Raw genomic sequence first — 23631 nt, 5'->3', positions numbered from 1 at the left:
TTACATAACAGTAACTTTTGACCTGAACAGTTGTTTATAGTGCTGCAAGTGCTACTGTGCTGTGTGGTACGTGACAGTATACGGTGACAGTATTTGACTGTGAATGTGACTGTGATGTCTATGCTCCTTTCTTTCTTTATCTTCCCCTCCCCTCGCTCCCCAGCTTAGGGTAGCAAACCGGATCTGTCCATCTGGTTAACCTCCCTGCCTTTCCACTCTCTCTCTCTCTCTCTCTTTGACAGACACAAACATAGTCATAAATTAGAAGCTTCGCACTTTTCGAGACATAATAGCGCAATTTTGTAAGTATACCGCCGATCTGTGATGGCTTCCCTGCTGTAGCTTCTATGTGAGAATCCGATAACATATGCTCTTCGAACAGTACAGCAGATATTGTCTACTGGTAAAAGTTCAATTTCGGGACTTTCGAACTTTCATTGAAAATGTGTGTCGCCTATACGGTTCTTACGTCTAAAAACAACAGCTTCTGTTTTCAGTAGCATTTACGACTTGATAATTTGCAGTAGACCAGACTGATAGCTTCGACGTCCATTTTCTTGCCTTGACGAAGACATGGAGGAGGGAAAATAGACTGAAAGACAGGGAGGTTAGCCAGTTCTCAGACCGGCATGCTACCTCCCTGGTTTGGCACCCGGATGTTCTTTAATTAAATTTAATTAAGTAAACATTCGCCGTCAACATCTCCGCCAATTATCGTCAGTCAAAGCAACCAGCAAAGAAAGCTTCGCTTACATCGATTCCCACAGTTCGTGGGATCGGCATGACTTCCTTTTTCTTCAGGCTGGTATGTTTTGCAGACGGCTATAACATGGAAACTGCGCCGTGTACACGATTGTGGAGTAAACGTTCCCAATATTTCTTCTAGGGCGAGTATCCGACTTGGCTTTCGGCTGTTTAAATCATCGTTGTCGGATTCACAAGCTCCAAGGCTTTCGCAGCAAAAGTGCGCCGCTCGTTGCGATAGAGAAAGAGAGAGATAGCAAAGAGACGAAAGGCAGGGAGGTCGACCAGACGAGCGTCCGGTTTGCCACCCTACACTGGGGGAAGGGAAAGGGGGAACAGAAAGAGGAACGCGGGATAGAGGGAACACTGTCTGCGCATGCAGCAAAGCGCTTGGAAATCAGTCAAGTCAAAGCAAGTGCTCCGTCGATACGTTAGGCTGCCGTCATTCTGCTGTCTGAAACTAATCTTGGTGCTCCATAGCTTGTGATGCACGTTGAACTCACCAGTGAAGACCAAAATATCGTAAACGGGAAGGGCCATGGTCAATTTTGGCCACTCCGCTGCTGTCAAATCTGTTTCCTTGTTTTGAATCCCTTGTGCGTGCGGGCGTGCGCGCTTAGTGTTTTCGTCTCTGTGGTATGTGTGTTCGTATTGTATAGGACAGTGCTTATTTCTTATCTGCGTCTTGGAATAACCGGCTTTTGTGAAGACTATCTACAGTTAATGAACAACTCCGCTGTGGAAATTAATCGAGTCGCGCTCTGACGAAAAAAAAAAGAAAACACGCACGTACGAACGCACTCCTTGTATCGTGTCGTGTGCTTTGTGAATAATCGGTCGCTTCTCGCATAGTATTTAAACGGCGACTGTGTGCCTGTAACGAAGGCCGCAGCTTCGTTCCCACAGGGTGCATAATTGGGTTATGGTTCTATCGCTTATTGTTCGGCACACACCTTGCGTTTATTATTTCACATTTAAAGCGAGCCCGCGGGAGTATTGGCGCTTGACATGTGACTGGACAGCCTATACACTTTCTTTTAGCACGGCAAACGTACAGGATATTCCGAAGTGAATGCAGCTGTTCACGTTTTTTCTGAGGTCGGGGTAACATAGCTTTTTACTCTTCAAGCGACAAATCTCTGATCTCCACGTTTGTTTTGGGGCATGTCACTATAGAAACCGTTAATTCGAAGAAAGGTATGTTTAGCATCTCACAAATTACAAATGTGAACATTGCTTTCAATACAGCTCCAGAAAATAATCTTAATTCAATTTATAGAGCAAAAGAATCTACTCAGATATCCTAATATATTTATTAATGGTTGGGCTTTCAGTACTAAATATGCGTTTCGCAAGGCATTGCAGCCGCCGGAGCAAATTTTATTTTGCTATTAACGTGCGCTAACTGCATTGTGTATTATATGGCGCTCGCTAACACTCCCAGGGCTATACGTTAGAAACATATGACATTAATACTGAGGAAAGTGAACAGGGAGACAATAAATAGTTTTAGAAATGTGGTACCCAATCTACATCCAAGCGTTGGGGGACGCAACCTCTATTTTGGGCCCTTCGGGCTTTTTTTCTTTTTTTTTTCTTTTTCTGCCTGCTTTGCGTTCTTTTGCACGACCAGCGGTTGGCCTCCTTCAACGCTTATAGAAAAAGTTTATTGACTGGAAAATGCAGAGAGGTCGGCCAGTAAGTGGAGTATCTGGCCCATTACTCTGCGCAAGGGGATGGGAAGAGGGTCAAAGTGGGGCCCAACGCCTAGGCACCCTAATATAAGCCTATCAAATATGCCGACGTTTTGGGTTCGGCTCCCATCGGCCACACATTGTCGTACTCACAACTTTCGCTTTCCCTTTAATTTATTAAGGATGTCAATGTCATCATAAAGTTAGTTCCCTTCTGTAGCAATACAGTTAGCCCAATAAAATTAATTTTCTTTCTGCTTTCCTTGGCTTCCGTTGTCTGTTCGCTTCGTATAGTTGTGACGTATACGTGTTCTGCGTGCCTGTTGTACAGCAGCTTGGCCCACCGATGTTGACGCTATAGTTGCGTTTGTGACCACCGCGAGGTATCTCTTGCAGTCACCTTTGCCTAGCTAGCAATTGAGGTATTTATCACTGCTGGTGCCTGCTCCAAGGAATCTCAGAATCTACTGCGTGGGCAGCTTTTGTGAACTCGCTGCTTCAATGAATATGCGTTCCGCCATGGACCCTGCGCTGTTTTTTGCTGTGGCTCTCGTGGCCCTCTGAAAAGAGCGTCAGTAAAACTGGCCTCCCTATCTCCACCATTCCGTAGCCTTTGTATAGTTTGGAAGCTTATCAGACGCTCGGCCTGTGCATAGAAATATACAGAATATTTGTCCGTTCAAGGACTGCATTAGAAGGTTAGAAACAGCAGAGAAATAAATTATATCGTTAGCTTAGATACGAAATTAGGTTTGGTGTAATTCTCACCCGCCGCGTCTCGCAGTGGCTGTGGCATTCTGCCGCTGAGCACGGTGTGTCAGATTCGATAGCTGGCCGGTGGTGGCTGCATTTCAATGGAGGCGAAATGCTGAAATGCTTGTATGCATTGATTTATAGTTGCAAGTTAAAGAAACCCAGGTGGTCAAACCTTCCGTAGTCCTCCACGACGGCGTCTCACATAGCCCCAGTGTTGCTTAGGGACGGTAAACGCAATCAATCAATCAATCAATCAATCAATCAATCAATCAATCAATCAATCAATCAATCAATCAATCAATCAATCAATCAATCAATCGATCGATCGATCGATCGATCGATCAATCAATCAAGCAATAAAACAATTAATTAATTAATTAATTAATTAATCGCATAAGCAAGCAATCAATCTATATGATTCGTGGCTAGCAAGGCACAGCAACATTTCTTTTTAAATAAACGCATGTTTTAGAAATAATATAATTGATCATCACGTTAAAGCTTCACATTTTTCTCTGTAAGCCCTTGTGCCTGGGCAGCGTGGACACCCCCGAGTCTTCTAAAACTTCTAACGCACACACGCGCGCGGGCGCGGGGGCGGGCGCACTTGTGCACGATTTGGCGGCGCCCGCTGTGCAAATATACGTCACACGTAGGGCCCTCGGCCAGCGTCGTTCGCGGGGTGGGTGATAAAGGTCGATACGGTAACTTTCGTCGCGTTTCTTTCCCTTTGTGGCCCGCTTTGCGCCGTGCTGTCTGCGTTGTGTATGAGTCCATGTGCGTGCGCTTACCTCTGCGGATCCTGCGATACGATATGGATGAATAGAGGTGCGTCGTCGCGCGTATAGTACTCAGCCGGAGAACTTTGACGTGCGATGTCTGAGAGGGTGTCGGTGCGACAGGGACTTCGGCGGGCTCCTTTTCTTTCTTTCTTTCTTTTTGCCAATTTCGCGCTTTCTTTTCTTTTTTTTCTTTTTTTTTTTTTGTTTCAGCTGCACCACCTTCTGATATCGCCAGTCGGTTTCCAAGTGGCAGGGGGCACTTATACGTGCTTTCGCACTGCTGGCCGACTTCTCCTCTTGTAAGCGCAAGCGAAATAGCGAACGGCGATAACGATACGGCGCTCGGAAGCGACTTCGCGTGTGTTTGAAAGACCGCAGTCAGAAAGAAGCCGCAGAATGCGGGAATGTGTGGACGGTCGGTATACGGCAGTATCTCATTCGGTTTGCGTGTTCCGTTTTGTTATTCTTGTTTTTCGAGATATGCGCCCGCTCTCAGAAGCTTACGTCCGATAATACAATGAAAGGGGCAAAATGGCGCTGGGGACGAGAAAGTCACGCAGAAGCCCCTCTGAGAGTTGTCTAAGCATGCGCAAGCGTTATGCAACTTGCTCATCTCCACGCAGCCCGGTGTCATTATCAATGTTAGGAAACTTGATCCGACCAGTATAAACCCTTATCAAACCTTATTTATTTTACCCTCAGGGCCACGCAGGCATTACATAGTGGATTGGGCAGACAGGAAACTAAAGCAAATAATGTGAAAAATGCAGTACATAAATGATTGCTCTTACGTATATAATGTTAGCTAAGAAACAAACAGTAAAATCGTTAGTGAACACGAAATACAAAAATATCAGTGTTCATACAATACCAACCAAGGCTTCGCGAAAATGATTGATATCAGTAATAGATACAATTTCATTGGGAAGGTCGTTCCAGTCTTTAGAAGTGCGGGGAACAAATGAATGTAGAAAAAAAGCTGTTTTTCATAAGGGCGATGGCTACTTTGTGGGGATGATCCATGCGACGCGATATGTAATTGGGTCTATAGAAGAAGTTATTGTGCAAGATGGAATAATAGAATTTGTGGAACAGAGTGAGCCGGCAAATCTTTCCTCGTGAAGTCAACAATGAAAGATTCAAAATAGATTTCATTGCTTTTACGCTTGCGCCTCAGTTAAAGTTGGACAAAATGAAACGAACACAGTTAATCTCAACACGTTCTAAGGAAGTAATCAAGTAGCCTTGGCTTGGATCCACACTGCTGTTGAGTATTCTAGTTTAGGTGGAGTTAATGTTTTATATAGAAATAATTACAAAGAAGACGTTGCGCAAGAAAATTTACGTCGCAGGTAAGCTAGCGTTCTGTTAGCGTTATTGATTATATAATATGTATGAAGTCTCCAAGTCAGATTAAGTGTAATGTGGATACCTGAGTACTTATAAGATGGTCGTTTGGTTAGTTTGGGTTTAGTGGCACAAATGAGTGCTTAATGGCACAATAAGAATTGACACGTTCAAGTGCAGTGTAATTTAGATATTATACTGGACAAGGAGTAGAAGTACATATAACACGCATGATCTTGCATTTGTTAAAATTCAGTTCCATTAGCCATTGGTTGCACCGATTGACTGTAGCCGTAAGGTCGTGCTGTAGCATTTTAACATTATTATCGCTTTTAATCTCACGAAGAATAATACAGTCATCGGCGAATAAATGTATGTTAGATGACACATAAGAAGGAAGATCATTGATATAAATTAGGAATAGTAGTGGTCCGAGAACGGAACCTTATGGTGCACCACAACGTACACTAACAAATGGTGAGTCGTAGCCGTTGGCGGAGGCAAATTGTAAACTACTGAGAAAACATTCCATCGACTTAATAGGTTACTGTCGACATCTAGGCGACCGAATTTTAATAGAAGCAAATCATGGCGAACTTTATCGAGTGCTTTTGAAAACTCTAAAAAGATGTAATTTATCTGTGAAAAAAAATTTGTTGAGTTTCGCATGAATATGATTTGCGGAAACCATGTTGTACAGGCGTTAGTTATACATTAATTTCTTTATGGGGATTCGTGTTACGTAACTGACGTACGGGTGTCCTCGCTGGGTAGGCATAGAAGTGCTTACGCATTTAAAAACGGTTCACACTTCGGTCATCATGTCCTGTCTGTCTTTTACTGTGTGTGTGCGCGCGCGCGTGCATGTGAGTCATTCAAACACTCTAGCCTCGTTCGTTGCTTTACTAAACATTGTCAAGCTTAAACTTAGTGTACCTTGCAGTCTTCGTTTACGAAGTCTGAAAAATGGGAAAAGAGAGAAAGAGAGAGAACACTAGTTTCTGCTTCGCGCCTAGCCCAACGTTTCGGTAGTAACTACCGGCTGCGTAAAATTGTGACAAGTAACGTCAGTTTTGCTGCCAAAACGGCGGTCCACTTAAATTTTTCACCGCTCATGTGCCAAGCGGGTACGCCTTGATTTTTTTTTCCTTTCTTTTTTTAACAGGTTAATTGTTGGAGCTGTTATGGTGGCGATGATGACTCGCTTGCGAATCCGCTAGTTTTGCGCCCGGTCAGAGCTTGAGTACAGTACAGTTGTGGCCTCCTTATCAAAATTCTTTGAGCGTTCTTTTTTTTTTTTTTTCAGTGTTCCTACACGACTCTCGTCGTCTTCTGTTTTGGTGGGTAGGCTTCGTGCATAGCTGCGCGGTGCGTAAGGGAAGCCGAACGCGCGCTCTCCGGAAGAGGTTGGCGTTTGCAGGCGAAGTTGCTTTGCCAGGTGCGTCGCTGACTTAGTTGGGATTTGGACCGCGACGCGCGTCCGAGCTTGCCTAGATTTTCATGTTTCCTTATCCGTTTCACTTTAATTTTTATTCTGAAAGGCAAAAGTATTGCTTCCTTTTACTTCATTTAATTTCTATCCTGGGCTTAGTCTCTGTGAGTGATAAAAATCACTGATGCACAACAGACACTACAAGCCATCTCCTCACCCGCCGTGGTTGCTCAGTGGCTATGGTGTTGGGCTGCTGAGCACGAGGTCGCGGGATCGAATCCCGGCCATGGCGGCCGCATTTCGATGGGGGCGAAATGCGAAAACAGCCGTGTACTTAGATTTAGGTGCACGTTAAAGAACCCCAGGGGGTCGAAATTTCCGGAGTCCTCCACTACGGCGTGCCTCATAATCAGAAAGTGGTTTTGGCACGTAAAACCCCATAATTTAATTTTTAAGCCATCTCCTCGGTCAAGGACCTTTATTCTAAAGTGTGAGCGGGTTTCTCAGCACACGCGACGCCGCGAATCCCCATATCTAAGGTTGGCGTGCCTTGCGTGAGGCCTGTGCTCCCTCGTAGATGGCACGGAATTTTGTTGGAGCATGCGTGCTTACTTCTCCGCTTTGTCCTTTTTGGAAACCTAGACTTTTTCCCTGTTGGCATTGCTGTGAAAAGAAGGAGCGAAATCTGACTCAAGTATATGACTTCTGGCAAACACCTGCCACATTGAAGAGCAAGAATTGTGCACAAGTGTTGTTTTTCTGTTTATCGAGACGCACTAACATGCATCGATGCGCGTCTGCTAACCTGGTCCCTTGTTTTGCACGGACTCAACTACGACTTGATTAAGGCTGGCGCACTGAAGCGCGGGAAGTCGTGAGCGTGACGAAGCACAAAGGTGTAGAAAGTTGGGCTTGTTGGATATTCATGACTGAGGGTACAGCGCGAAATAAACGAGACTGCCAGTATAGTAGACACACACACACAGACACACAAGCACCCTCATTGCGCAGGACGCCTGAGACTGATCACTTGGGAAAGGCTTTCGAACTGAACTTTGTACATAAGCAGCGTTAATTGAAAACATAGCGGCACGTACGCCTGCTGCCCCCTGCGGCGCGGGAGGAAATCGCCTCCCCGTGGCGGTATACGGGCTCTCGAAGCCAGCCACGGAGCTGCGTTCTGTGTCGTAACCGTTCTGTGTCGTAACCTGGTGGGGGCCTCTTTATAGGAGGCTGACGTGGAGCATGACTTGCGAGACCGCTGCGGCTAGCGAATCAGGGTGAGAGCGTTGCTATGAATGAAAAGCCGAATTGCAATGGATGGTCGGGCGATCGCTCACTCCATCCTCCCATATATGTAGGCGGGCTCGCTGCCAGGGCGCGCAAAACTTGGCGCGCGGCTTGCCACTGCATTCTCTTCGCTCGCTTCCTGTCAGTCTGCGTTTGTCTCTCTCTGTAGCAACTGGGAGAAAACAAGGAGAAACGGTGCGGTCTTGTAGCGCGGCAGACCGCGGCAGGCGAGAGTGCTACGGAGTTCAATGCTTGCTTTGGCCGTCGCGCGCGGGGAGCGTCGACGAGGCGGCTGTTGATGGGCGCCCCTCTGGGAGGCGATTGCGCTAACCGAGTTCCCTCGTGTTAGCGGATTGCGTCGCCCGGCTAAACGTGCAGGCGCTTTGTATCGTATTTTCTTCTTCCTCCTCCTTTGCGGACTTTTGCACCCTTTTTCGTTCGCTGAAGGGGAAGCGCAAGCAAAATATGGAGCGTGTCCATTGTCGTGCTATAGTATAGGTGACGGGGTCTTCATGCCAAAGCTGCACTTGGATTGAAAAGTCGCTTATGGCACGCGTGTGCTTGGTTTTATACGTGCTATTCAAGTTGAACTGGGTACTTCATTTTTTAATGCGATAGCGTTAACGGCCCGTGTCGCAGAAAATCCGGCGTCGGCGTCCATCGTCGGACGTCGATCGGCAAAAAGAGTTTTGAACGAAATTCTGAACCACGCATACCCAACCACTTCTATACCACCAAAGTTGCCGATACCTTGTCCTTCATTCTTTACAAAGTTATTCTCCGGAATATTGAGAACGGCAACCCACAAACAAATGTAATGGAAAAAAGTACACCGACAGCGCATACCTTTTGTTAGCTCTTCTCAGATTGAAATATTATAAGTGCCAAACAATAACAGGAGATCGACCCACACAAGAGGCCGCGTTTCTACCAGAAAGCTCGCCTTCGTGCATAGCGTTCGCCGCCAGTGTTTCCCGGTAAACGTTACGGTTACATAAGCTGCAGTTACCGGGAAGCATGAAAAGCAGTCAGGGGTCTTTGAATGCTATCGCGTTACACTCTTAAAGGCGAAGCTTAAGCGTCCTCGAAATTTTTTTATAGTGATAGCGTTTCATTGTTTCTCATTTTACTTTCGCGGCGCATCATAGCCAACAAAGACACCGAGAACAACACAGGGGAAATTACTTGCACTTATTAATTGAATTAAAGAAAATGATAAATTAATAGAATTGAAAGTAGATGAATGGCGTATGCCACATGTATGTCACGTATGTCACATGTATCATCAACATGTCCCTTCGCTAGAACAATATTATGGAAGAAAGAAAGCTTTGTACAATTTACTGGCGGTTACCCGTACGCACTTATGTTGTGACGTCGTGGCATCCTAGGTCACTGTCTTTTCGGTGTATTGCCATCTATAACGCGAAAGTCCCCGACACGTGTGCCGCTCTTATGAAGCAGCGACGAACAGAGATGAAGCTGTGTACGCCCCCGCGGCGTGTGGGGCGTGCGCAGCTGTCGCTCTTAGCACCGCGCATCGTGCGGGGTGTTGTTCGGCGCTGGAGCATCGCAAAAAGGAAATTGTCAATGAAGAAGAGATCGCGTGCTGATCGCTCGATGTTCGCGACCCTCCCCTGTATAGCTGTCGACACGCGAGCGCAAACAGGGTCGCCAGCAGCCGCAGTATAGCTGTATTGCGATGGGCCTTGCTCGAAACGTCGAGGGAAGTAACTGCCGTTTCCTGTCTCTTTCTGAATCCGGGAAAGTCGATACGTGGCGCTGGTGTAGTACACAGCGGACGGCACTGTCTGCAAATTATATCTTGTTCTTCATGCCGCACCAAACTCGGCAGACCCGGCAAGGTGCATGGCACAGCGACCGTGACGTTTAGCGTGGTGGGCAAGGTGTAGCCGGCTCTATCCGCCGCCGCGACAGATGCATTATCGACAGGTCGAAATACAGAAGCGTCCCCGCACGTTTAGCGTGATTTTGGTTCACGTTAAGGAACGCTAAATGGCCGACGACATTCTGCTGCCCTCCACCGCATGTGTAAGCTTTGGAACATAGTACGCAGTGAATTTTTGTTTTTCTGCGCTCAAGCGTATACTCTCTCCTCACGCCAATGTGTGGCGGAGATTCAGTGCCTGCAGAACGTATGGCCGGCTAACTTGCTGTCCCTAATTGTGTACTCCGACCTCGTGTACGCAATGCGTTTTGTCTTCTTTTTCTTTCTAATTTTCTTTTTCTTTCTTTCTTTTTCGTTTCTGTTTAATTTTTGGAGGGGTGGGGAGTGGGGTGGGGGGGGAAATAAAAGGTCTTCAGCGAGCGTTAGCATATCTGAGAATTTCAGGAGGTATGTAGCCAGTGAGAGTCCATCAAGAAAACTCCTTGTTTCGAAAGACTGCGACAAACAGTTGCTGCACGAAGTCGGCGATGCATACTTGTTCGTCAAAACAGGCTGAGTCAACGATGTTCAAGAAGTCGGTGCCTGGCGCGTCTCCTTAGCGAATTATTCGCTTAATTGGCGCCCGCGTACTCGCACTGAGGTAAAGCGCACCCAGAACACAAATATTAACTCGGACGATATTATACAGAAATTGTCTGGCACAGGTCGCATGACGCTTCCACCGACGAAGGACATCCTCAGATTGCTTCATGAAATGGTGGTACTTACCCGAGCCACGAACTCCTTGTTTCGTTATTTACGCCAGTCGGGACTTTTAAATTATTTTTATCGTTGTTCATTTCTCTTACATTATTGATTTTCTTTACTATATTTTTGTTGTTGTTTTTTTTTTTTTCATTATTCCACTCGATCCCCTTCCTCTGAAGTCGCGGACCTTACATTTAGCACGCGGGGCTATCATCTTCAGCATTCATTCGAGTCTTCCTCTATCTTCAGCAAAATCTCATTTTTATGACTTCTCGATTACGACTTTCTGACCACCCACAGGGCCATGTCGCTCGCTTCAAGCTTTGGTAACGGTGCGCGCAATTATTAGCGACAGCGAAGCTGAGTTGGCTCGCAATCCTTCTTGAAGTAAGTGGCGCCGATGCGCCGTGCGATGACGCAGCGCCTGCCCTGTGTTTCCATAGTTAATTGCGCGCCGTGGCTTCGTCGTCATGGTGACCCGGTGGAAAGGGCTCTTGGCCGCGCAGACTCCGCACCCGTTCCAACTATGCCAGTGGGTCTTTATAAAGTCGGAGTCGAGTTTCCTGCCGCGATGTCTCGTTTATACTTGCGCATTTGCCAGACGGGGCATATTTTTACGTGCGCACGCCATCTGTCCTACCGCTGGTTTAATCTTTCGCACGTTCTTCTCTCGGGAATCTTGGAATGATTTATACTAACCAATGCGCCTCAAGTGGCGCATGCTTTCCATTTGGCATTCCCTATATATATATATATATATATATATATATATATATATATATATATATATATATATAGCGTGTGTGTGTGTGTGTTGATTATGTGAAGTTTGTTTTGGGTGTATGTGCAATGTCCTCCCCCCCTTTATTTTTGCACAGTTGTATACGTCGGTATGTATGTACATTTTTTATTTCTAAATCAGTAGCGAATGCTTTATCTGTAGCGCCTATCTAATCAAATCAATGGGGCATATAGTGTTTAGTGTAAAAGACGCAAGGTCTGTTTCTCGCTTGTCGCACGATTCATAGAAAACAAAATGCGATTAAAAATATGGACGGACAAAGGATCCTCGTGGTATGGTTACAGTTACGATCATCTCTTGTTTTCGTGTAGTTTGCGTATGAAACAAACAAATGGTGACTATGCAATGAGCCATGAGCAGCAGGCTGTGGTGGCGAAAATCTGCGTTCGCATTTGAGTCAACCCCTCACTCGCAGCTTTAGCATTGACCTATTGTGAAATGCCTTCTCCGTTTCTGCGTGTGTGCGTTTCGGTTAATTTATTCATTCTTATAGCAACGCTATGAGGCGGAAGTCTGGGAAGCCATTCCACAAACGCTTCCAACCATCGCGCGCGAACGACGCGTCTTTGCGTGTCCTCGTTTGTGCGAAAACCGTCAGCACAAGCGCCTCGCCATAACGTAGGCGTACTATGTATGTATAGCGTCGACATATATGATGCCGTAAGGCATAGGCTCATATAGAATTAGGTACTTCGATGCGCTTTCATTGAGGCGCGCTCCATGGGTCAGCATAAAGACTCAGTGCAACCAGCACTTAGCAGAGAAATTGCGACAGCGCAAAAAAAAAAAAAAGAGAGTTATTACATGTGCGTGACATGTAGGTTAGCTGCCGTAGAGGTCTCCCGTGCCACATGCTTTATGTAATCGCGATGGTGGAATAGAATTTTGACGAGGTGTGATAGGAGCATAGAGTTTTCTACAAAAATTAAGCCAGGGGTAACTTTCGCGCCAGTGTCAACGGGAGCTGCAAGTGTTGCGTGGAATCTTAATTAACATCATGGGAATTATAGGTAATATGTGGATGGGCCTATGTATAAAAACTTCCTCCTCTGCTACTTCAAACGACTTTGTGACTTTGCAAATTCATCATTTTCGAGGAAATAACGCAACAACTCGCTGTGATTATGCATGTGCGCAGAAACATGCTGCCTTCGTGTTTTTGGAAAACTGTGATTTCAATCAAGTTTAGAAACAAAGCGTGACAAACGAAGCCAGAAGAACGTGTGAAGCGACGAGTATGAAGACCAGACAAATCCATGCACTAACCATCATTGCCATGGTGACTGAACGATCGCCTCGCCAAAGTTCCCTCTTTAGTAACGCCGGTGGAGACACCATTTGGCGCTGTGCTTAATCAAAGCGCACAACTAATGCAACTGCCGACTGTGTTGCCTTTATGTGATAGCGTGAACTTGTCTCCAAGATATGATCTTCATAAATATCTTTTTTTTTAATGGACGTCGCTCAACGTGATAACCATTTTCTAATGCATCATGGTTGAATACGGCGTGACAAAATACTGTTCTCACGCTGCTTGTCTCGCGGATACGTCTATCTTACTTATTAACGCGATAGCGTTAAGAGCCCTGTGTCGCAGAAAATCCGGTGTCGGCGTCGGCGGCGTTGTTCGTGAGAGAAAAATCACCCCGAACCACGCATCCCCAACCACGCAGTCATTTTGCGTGGCGCATAGGCGTTACTAAACTAATTGAATTTCTCAAAGTAAAATGCGTCAGAAAACTTGCAAAGTACAATTTACACACAACATACAGGCATATAACATCGGATTGTAATTTGAATATACTAAAAAGAAAAGTAGTTCTGTTACGTGCAAACTCAAACGCAAGCCCCCTTTTCCAGCTGCCGTTTGAGATTTGGCGCGGCTGCACACTACCTCCCGGATCGGCCCACGCAAGAGGCCGCGTTTCTACGAGAAAGTTCGCCTTCGTACGCAGCGTTCGCCGCCAGCGTTTCCCGGTAAACATTACGGTTACATAAGCTGCAGTTGCCGGGAAGCGTGAGAAGCAGTCGGAGATCTTTCAATGCTGTCGCTTTCGGTCCACTTTTAAAGCGAAGTTTAAGCGTCCGCCATTTATTTATTTATTTATTTATTTATTTATTTATTTATTTATTTATTACAGATATCTTCAAGGCTTCCTGAAAGATGCATATTGCTTGGATGGCACTTTTGACGTTGGTGTCGGTAGTGGCACTGGCAGAGGCGGGGAGGTGGTTCCATTAAGTGCTGGTTTTAGGGATGAAATAACCATTCTACAGGTTAGTTCGTCAAGACGGCACACCGCCCTTAGAGTTGTGACCATACACGGCGAAACGTACATGGATCGAAAAAGGAGATCGCGTCCTATAGTTTTTCATTCTGACGATAAGGTTTGTGAAAGAGGCAGAGGCGATCGAACACTTACGGCGTGGAGAAATAGGTCGGGTAAGTATGGCGTGTTTTTCATTGAGGAGTGAGAGGGAATAATTTGATAGTATAAACTGGGCAGCGCGTTCTTGATGAAATTTGAAGGCAGTGATGAGTGTAGATTGGCTAGGGTCTCAGACAGCGGATGCATATTCTAGTTTAGGGTGACTAGGCCCAGATGCTACATTGTAACATCATACGTGCGGTTTTGTTTCGTTCTTTTAGTGCTTGCTTTATGTCACCGTTGATTGTACTGAGGTAGAGAGAAAAAAGGCTGAAGGATGAAACGTAAAGTACCCTATTTGCTACTCTAGATAAATTGCAGGAGAGGAGCACGTGAAAGATAAAGTTGAGCGAAGAACTGAAGCTGAATCGCTGCTATCGTATAAAAGCACATGATTAGAGCTACAGTATAGGTGAATGTAGAGCAGCTTTTATCAGGTGAACTTATGAGGCAGTCCGGACGGCCTGGCTAAGCACTCTGCAAAGCGGGCGTCGTAATGCCCAAGGAATTAAGAGGCGTCCCTTTTTAATGGTTCTCTGTGAGTCGGGAACCGAGAGCTTAAAATCGACCATTCAAATCGATTGCGCCCGTGCTAGATATAACGTTAATCGGGGGAGGATCGTATCGCTGTCGAGCTGAACGTCTCGCTCTAAGCGGTCGCCTATGCTCCTAATGGAGCGACCGGCGACTTCGAAATTGAACTGCAACTAATGGGAGGATCTGTGCCAAGCTCGTTCGGTACTTTATTCGAGGTTCAAACTGGCGGTAAGGGACGTCGCAGAAACGTTTTCGGGCTCCGCAATGTGAAGCGAAATCGATGGTTCCCTTATACTGTACACAGGCAATATTTTCCGCCGTAGCCAGTGCTGTTCGTGTGGTGTGGTAAGAGAAAGAGAGAAAGGTCCGATGGTAACAAGACTGAAGGCCAGCCGATTTTTTTCCTTGGTGGATAAACCGGGTGTATAGGCGCTGACTTGCTTATACTGCGTTATTGAGATGAAAATTAGCTGGACACCTGCAGGGACATTTTGCAAACATCCCTCGAAATTTCTTCCCGCGATACCACACACCTAAAAAAAAAAAAAAAGAAGAAATGCTGGAGTTGGCAGGCGTTGAAAGCACTTCTAAGCGGCTAAGCCTTCGCCCTCGGGTTGTTTTTTTCTCATCCGCGTGTACTGAAAAGCCGTACGCGAAATCAAGACGTCCGCTTGAGCGCATTTCTTTAGCTGTCTTTGGCCATTGTTTATTTTCTTGATAAGGTGCAAGCTTGCGCGAGTTGGTGATTCAATAGAAACATGTGTGCACAGCGCAAAAGACGAGGACTGACGGAAGAACACAACAACAGGCCTGTGTTGTGTTGTTCCTTCAGTCCTCGTCTTTTGCGCTGTGCACACATGTTCATTTTCATTGCCACTCATTATGTGCTGGGCATGTAATTCATCAACTACCGGCGCTTTAAAAGTTTATCGCCGCATCTTGCTTGTATATGAGTTAGGTACATACTGTTAACTGATTGACTGGTAAAAACCTGCGTATGATAGGGTTTTAGTGTAGTGTTAGCTACTCCAATTGTTTCACCGACGTCTGTAGTATATATATATATATATATATATATATATATATATATATATATATATATATATATATATATATATATATATATATGAAACCTGCATTGACCTCATTCCAGTTTTCACCAGTATATCGCATGTTTTGATTGCCCGTGGCATTGTCAATTAAGTCTAGTGGGCTCGGAATGTGCCACAGTTGGTGTGAAAATGCTATACGGATGAGGAGGCGATCGTGTATTGAGCAGCGCACATGAAAGCGCTCGGTATGTCTCCGACAGGCCGCGCGCGTCATGTCCGTTACATTAATGTCCTCAGCTATGTATGGCTGTCCCTCACATACACCGACGCCGCACTATATATTACAACGCGCATCTCGAGGCTTGCGGTGCATCCAAGCGCCATATCTCAGCTTGCGCAGGGCTCCCGGAACGGGACCGTTTATCAGGAAGCTTTGATTTTGCCGACGCCTAATGGCCGTTGTAAACAAAAGATGGGCCGCTGAGAATACTAAAACACGGCCGGTGAGTTGCAGACAGTCGTGTAAACAGAGCTGTTGAGAGCTGCAGTATATACAGTCGCAAGTGGCCGAAGCCCGTCGGAAGACATCAGCGGCAGAGTAGCGGCAGGGGACATCACGATTCCTGCTTCATATCAGCGTCTTGCGCTTCAGTCGCTCGCTGGGTTTCCGGTGCGCTTTCTTTTCGCGGGAGGTGGACACCTCCGTTTGGTGTGTACTTGGGCTGCTTCTTGCGGATGGTCTTCGAAACACATGCAGCGAGGGCGCGTGCTTTTCCCCGGCAATGGCTTATCGCAGTCGGGGTGTAAGGTGGCGACGTAAACAAGCAAACATGGGCGCGCTGTGTACCTGCAGAAGGTTGTGGTCGGCGCACTCGCGCTCCCTCAGCTATTTTCGTGGGGAGCGACGGGCAGAGTGAGACGGAGCTGGGGCCGGATCCGCTGCCAAGCTTCTCGGGCAACTTGCGCAGCGCCGAAGGCCGCCGCCCTTAACGCGCATATTTCCACCGCGCGCCTGCGCCTTAATTGTGTTTTTATTTTTGCGGCGACGAGGTAGTCCCGTCACCGAAGCTGCGCGTTTCTATTCGCGCACCTTTGCCTTGCCTTCTCCGAGACTTGCCCTGTCTGGACTGGAGCACCGCTGGAAGTACCTTTACTTACCCTAGACGCTTGCCGTTGGCGTTGTTCGGATCCCAGGTGCGTCCGTGACCCTTGTCTGCGATCATCATCTGCCTGTTTTGGCTACTGCACAACGAAGGCCTTTCGCAGCATTCTCCATTTGCCCTGTCTCACGTCAAGCAGACTCCATTTTGTGCCTTAACATTACCCCCCTTCATCACACCACACGATATGACACCTCTGTCGTCTTCGCGTGCGTTTCATTTCCTTCATTACCAGATGTGTTTCTTATAGAACACTAGTCATATGCCCTGCAATTATAGTTGCGCGATGTCTGTAATTAATAATATCCGCAAAATAAATTTTGGTGCACTTAAGTGCCATCCACGCGAAGACTGACCGGAGCAATCTTCTTCCCTTCTGCCAGATGGAATAGGATTCGTATTCTCTTGTTTTACATCTCAGCCTTCCTTCTTTCGCTTCACTATAGCTAGGAAAAAAAAAAATCGTGCGACGAGGGAGATTGATCCAAACGCACGGTGAGAAGGCGCACTTGAAGTAACAGAATGCATTGCCCATGCATGCACGAAGCATAAAAAAAAGCCGCGTGAGAGACGCGCGCCCCCGCAGCCCGCGTCGTCTATTTCGGTTGCTGCTGTTTGCGTTCCCGTTCCGCACAGGAGAAGCCGCCTCGTCGGCATGCTCGCTGCAGGTTTACGTGCGGAGAGGGTGAACCCGCTTGAACCTTCCGGAGGGAAACACAGCTGGTGCCAGCGGACACTGAGCGCCGCTGTTTTACTAGGGGAGCAACGTCGTTGGCACGATCCCGCGGTCGCGTGACTACATAGCGGCATATAGCTGCCTATCCACGACAGTGCGCGGGTGAAGAGTCTCTGACGTGACAAAATAGTAGGTGGCGCCGCTGTGACGGCCACTCTCGATAGTATGTGCGCCATGTTCGCAGGCTGCGTGGAGGCGACCCGCGTGCGCCAGTGCTTATAGGTCGAGAACACAGAGTGCGTCACATCTTAACAGCACACGGATCGTGCTCACAAGCTCGATAGGCATTTGACCCATTTGTGCGCATGGGTAAAACTGGCACTATCGTGGCCGAGCGCCTGCAACACTATTACTGGGCGTGATCAAAGGAGCATGTTCGGCTCTTATTGGCGCTAGCACATGTTCAGTTTAATATAGTGCTTGTATTCGGCGGAGTGTGGTTGCATAATGAACGCTATCTTCGAATCCGACACCGCCCCGAAGTTGTTAGTTTGTTTGCGATGTATATCTGTTTTATGCTTGCCTACTCTGCTTACCTCGCAGCATCCCTCGTGCCATTCAACTTAAACACGGAAGCACTGGCCCAAGCTGCTTTGCTTTTACGAGTAAGCATGGTCGAGTCCCGACAACGCGTAACCGAGAGTGCATTCCGCCGAACACGGTTTCCTCTTGCTGAAGTGGTGTTAACCACAACCGCGACGTCAGTCACTGCCATCTATAAATGCCACAGCGAGTTCGATGCCGTTTCCTTTCTGCTCACGCGAAAGTCGGACAGACGGCGTGAACGACTATAGTCGTTCACGCCTCTGCGTGACTTTCGCGTGAGGAGAAAAGGGTTCGGAAAATCAATTATTCCCCTTTGCGGATCTATACATTGCTGCGCTAATGAGCTGTTTGTCATGGCTTTTCTTCGGTGCCTATTGGCATCGGTCGTTTGCTGCCCAGTAGTCGACATCAGCATGCACGAAGCTTTCTAAGCGCCATCTCCAGGCAGGCCATGAGAAACAAAGACAAGGCGGATGCTGCAGCCGGTGTCGTGCGCTTGCACCAGCTCCGGTAGCTGTGCAATCGACACTGCAGGCGTATTCCCCTCGAAGATTAGACATACTCAGAGCTATAGTATAGAGGCACTGCTGTCGTGAACAAGCCGATGCTCTGCAAGCATACACTGTTTAAAAAAAAAAACTTAAAAAAACAAATTTTCTGGCTGCCTTGCCAGAAAATTTCTGTAACACTCTTTCTCTATTTTTCCTTTTTCTGTTATTTAACAAGTATTTCTGTTTTACACTAAGAGAAATTTTGTGTTTAAAGACAGTTATCTGTTTTGTATTACAGGAAAAGCTCTGTTTTCTATTTAAAATTTTTCTTTTATTTTAATCATATTTTCACTTTTATTTTTGGAAAATGTATGTGTTAAACAATTATACATTCTCTGGCACAGTAAAAGTTCTGTTTTATGTTTATATTTTTCTGTTACTTCACATTTATTTTCTGTTTCACTGTGTGACGTGTAAAGAATTTTCTATCGTGATGAATAACGGGCGAACTAGGAATGTCGCTGAATGAAGCCAACGCTTTGAAAAGGCATTTCTCTTCGTGAGGGCAGTTGCCGCCACCACGAAGAGAATTTTACTTGTAGAAACGTTGACTGCAACCCTTATTCCTTGTTCGACCACCGTTTATCATTTCAAGCCTCCATTTTCATGTGAACTTCTCCCATGTTTGAGCATTACTATCGCGCGTCACATAATTATGAAATAACAGGTATCGTGTAAATATGCCGCTGGTCTCAAAACGAAAACTAGCCTCTAGCTGTGCTCAAAGCTGAAAATGTTCAAGTGCAGCGCAAAAAGACAAAGGTCTCATGTAGCGCTCGTGTGTGTCTCCGTTTTTCCTTTACTCAGTTTTCTTGAGCTGCTGTTAAATATGGTCAACACTTTTTCTCTCAGTGGTTGTAAAAAATAATTTGCAATTTAGGACATTGTTGAAGAAAATGAATTTTTATTTTATTTTACATCAGTACATCACTGGACAGATAAATATGAATAGAACTGCCTTATGCGCACTAGGTTCAGAAAACAAGCAGCATCGCTTTTCCTCCAGGTCTTATAACAGCTTAAAAGTCAATTTCCCAGGCTAAAGATTAGCTTCCGTTTACCATGGATCGCACGCGCGTATGTAGAGTAGAAAGAATTGGAAGAAGTACATGCCCTTTCAAAGGAAGGCAAGCGAAATAAATAAATACGCGCATCTTTGCGTATAATAGACACTGCTGGCCAAGCTACGGAATTCCCCCGACCCTCAGTAAGTTTGTTTTGCATTAGTCACGGCATGTAATCAAGCTCAAATTTGCAACACAAAATAGCATCAAGATGGGTGTGCATTGTGTATGTGACATCATAGTAGGTGTGCATTATGTCAGAGTGTCCAGATGTTGGGAAGTGCACATTGAAGAGACGCGAGTATGTTCAGAATGCAGATGCAATCAAATGCTATTTTGATGTAAAAAGGAACGGCTGTGTAAAGTCAGATACGGGTTTAACCATCGTAGCTGAGTCGCAAAATAGCAAAAGTGCCCTCACATGAAAATTGTTTCACTCTAACGCTTGGTTTTTTCTTTTTATGAATGAATGCTGGGTTGCTACGTGCCAAAACCACGATATCATTATGAGGCACGCCGTAGCGGGAGACTACGGATGAATTTTGATCACCAGGGGATCCCTAATGCACGAAACAGAGGCATTTTTGCATTTCGCCTCCATCAAAATGCGGCCGCTGCGGCCGGGATTTGATCCCGCGACCTCGTGCTTAGCAGCGCAACACTACAGCCGCTTAGCCACCGCGTCGTGTTTTTTTTTTTTTCTCGATAAACCAAGGAGCCAGATATTTCATAGAGTCATGCGTGACAAATAGCACGTGGTAGCACTAACACTGTGGTAAATTATGCTGCAAAGAAGAACCAGGCTACAGTTTGTGTCGTACAAAAATAGAAATGTGTTTTGTTTTAAAGCAAGAAAAACTGACAGCTAAATAGGCCACATGAAAACAAAACACAAACAGCGAACTTCTTACTACAATGCAAGAGAACCAGCTTATATATCAAACCATATCGGTACTGAAAAAAAAAACTCAAAGTGGCCTCGGCATTACGTTGATGAAGACTTTTGCTTTAAAACTCAATCATGAAGACACCTGGTTATGGAGAAAACTTTTGGTTCAAGGCCGTGCTGCTTGCTTGGGTGCTGGGTCTTGGTTCCTCTCTCACAGTGTCATGATGCGACTGACCTGAAAACAACAATGGTGCAGTAATATACATATGGCAGCAGCATGATTGTACAGAACTCAGTGAAGCACAATACTTTTTTTTTTTTTTTGGAAGAGTGGTCAACAAAGCCCTGCAGCGTCTGCTTATGTGAGTACCGTGTGGGAGCCCACTTCCAAATAATGTTTATTCCAGCCAGACGACTGTTTAGTTTCAGGTAACTGCAGAATATTAGTGCGTGGCCAGTCAGTGGCACCGTATACGTTTTGAAACAAACATCACTCACCATGGGACATAATGTACACGCCCTCCACCCCCCCTCCACGCACACAACACGTACAAAACACACACGCGCGCACGACACGTACGCAGCACACACATGCACATGCACACAATGCACACACTACTCAATGTTCGTGGTGGCTGTTTGTTTCAAAAATGTAGAAGCCTATGCAGAACACTACACTGACAAGCTTCATTTTATTATTGCCAATATGCACTAAGCTAGCGGTTGTGTGAACCTCAGGTTAATTGAGGCGTCTGTGGTTTTATTTTTTTAAGTACATTTAAGCACACGAAAGGCGACAGATCCAGAATGACAACTGCTTCATTTTAAAGGAAGGACAGTCAACGAAAACAAAGAAAGAAAAAGATCTCAGGTTGGTCTCCACCGGTTCAGCTACAAGTGTAATTAACACCCTACCACTATCTTGGTCGTTTTGTTGGTTGTTCTTATGCGTGTCACCTATTCACGACAATATTAACATACCGTTTGTGCAACTATGGTTCAAACATTTTTTTTAAACCATGCAGCCAGTTAGAACGCGATATCAAAAAGAATGTGCACGTTCTCTCATGACTTCCTCTTTTATAACTCTTCTAAACTAATGATACTTTTCACTTGAGGGCACATATTGAAATTGCGGAATTGAAGCCGATCAGTGGAGAAGTGGTGCGACGACTTTATTACTTCTTTTCCTCGATTTCGGAATCTGTACGTATGCTTCAAATAGAATACTTACAAAGTTATTCAATGAATCGTTTTAAGTAGCAACCTGAACACCGCAAGCTGTCGATCAAGTAAAGTTCCCTTCTTCATGTAATTCATATCAATAGGCCAGATTGCGCTGTATGCTCCATGCGCTTTATTTAACTAAGAAAATGTGGAAATTTCGCCGGAAAGGCGAAGCATCGATTGCGATAGCAAATTAGTAGACAGCTATACGAAGTAAGGATACTAGTTTTATCGGCAGTATAAACTTGCAAAGATTCGCTTACTAACTGAATCAACAAAGCACGGTGTCAGCGCGCACAAGCAAACATGAACACATCACACTCGATGAGCACAGACACTCGTTGTCAAAGCGCTGGTATGAGCAAGCGCAGCAGCGGCGAGTGAAGTGCGCACTTGTTAAGCCGCCTCTCCTTCCCGCGCTGCCTCCGTCGGTTGCCCTTGCTCCCGGTCGCGAAATGAGCAGTCGCAAACAAATCGCACGTCAGCTGCTTTCGTGACAATGTCTAGCAGAATGCCACAAATGAGAAAATAGTCCTGCTAATTTAAAAGTTTATTTTAATTTAAAAGCGCACATTACGTTAACTGTATAGTGCATATATATATATATATATATATATATATATATATATATATATATATATATATATATATATATATATATATATATATGCATTAGTTACGCTAAACAATTACACATGTTTTGATTACTTTTTTACTAAATGTGTTGCTGCAGTTCAAATTATGCAAATTTTGACCATTTGTTTCTCATTTTTGCAGTCTATCATTCATACGTTTAGTTATTATTTGCCAGAGTCAGGAAGTGAGGCCAGCAGACAAACATGTGAGCAATTTGTTCGTGGCCACGAGTGGGATGGCAGCACATCTTCGCGGCTCGGGTGCTAGCCCCTTCCGCGCTGTGCTTTTAAAATGCGCAGAGAGTACACAAAGCCACGCAGTCTATAGTGTTCCCGCTATTTTCAAAATGAAGCGACTTAGTCAGTGGCCAGGCAAAGTCATTTCCCTATGGTAACGCACTAAAGCACTCGAACCGCAGCTAACGAAGCAACAAAATCAATACTGGATACCATGTGCCCTCATACGCGGCGGGTTCGTATGCCAGTATCAAAACAAATATTATACAACAGAAAAAAACTCGCACTTTGCGTTCACTCCAATAAACTAAACACTTTATCGTAGCTAAGAGCTAACGTCGCTTAGTGAGCTTTGTTGAGAGCTCACGCATGCTTTCTTTTTTTTTTTCTCGCAGCCACAGCGAACACAAGTACATTGCGAAAAATCTAGAATAGACATTAATACCTTTGCCAAGCCCACTCACTGGCCAGCCCGTACGTGTGCTATACCAAAAAACTAAAGCTAAATTTAATACCTAAATCCGGCGTCACCTCACAAAGCGCAGCGCACATTGAAATACGTAGTTACTAAGTTTTGTCACTGTCCGCCAGAATTTTGTTTGCGGGCTACATTGTAGTCCTGTTCTATGTCACGAACACGCGAAAAATATTGCGTTCAAGAATACGTCGTGCACTGTTTGTAATGTACTTGAAAAGAAAACCACCTACCTCTTACGATTTTGGAAAGCAGAAACGGAGCAGTGCCGACACATGCGTTGACTCGAAGAACTGCCATCTTGATTATGGCACGGGACATCAAAGCAGTATACCGCAAACAGCGCGTCGTGCGTAGTACATGCAAAAAACGGCCTGTATGGAAGGAAAAAAAGCTCTTAAATCTTGTTTTACATTTTTTTATGCAGTTACAACAATTTAAGGCGGTTACATTTTAGTTCTGACTCGATTTATAGGCTTGAGATGAAGAGCAGAAAACGCCTGTTTTTTTCTTTTAGCAGACTTCTGTCATATAGAGCATTCACACAAAATTTATTTTGCGGCACAGAAAATTTATGTAAATTTTCTTTA

At 45.5% G+C, this 23631-nt stretch overlaps 1 protein-coding gene across 4 annotated transcripts in view; it reads left to right on the top strand.

Moving 5' to 3' along the window:
* Positions 1 to 23631, top strand: part of AMPdeam (AMP deaminase) — a 136205-nt gene that overhangs the window by 5488 nt on the left and 107086 nt on the right. The window contains exon 1 of one of the 4 annotated variants that reach the window (XM_075691999.1): positions 13658 to 13946. The exons of the other annotated variants lie outside the window; for them this stretch is intronic. Coding sequence (XP_075548114.1) covers positions 13841 to 13946 — 106 coding nt within the window. The 5' untranslated portion in view covers positions 13658 to 13840. Of the gene's footprint in view, positions 1 to 13657; positions 13947 to 23631 lie in introns of those variants that run through there. 4 annotated transcript variants of the gene reach the window in all.

The sequence above is a fragment of the Dermacentor variabilis genome, chromosome 5, assembly GCF_050947875.1.
Source record: "Dermacentor variabilis isolate Ectoservices chromosome 5, ASM5094787v1, whole genome shotgun sequence".
Lineage (NCBI taxonomy): Eukaryota > Metazoa > Arthropoda > Arachnida > Ixodida > Ixodidae > Dermacentor > Dermacentor variabilis.
Note: the sequence above shows the minus strand (reverse complement) of the source record. Positions and strands in the feature narration are given on the sequence as shown.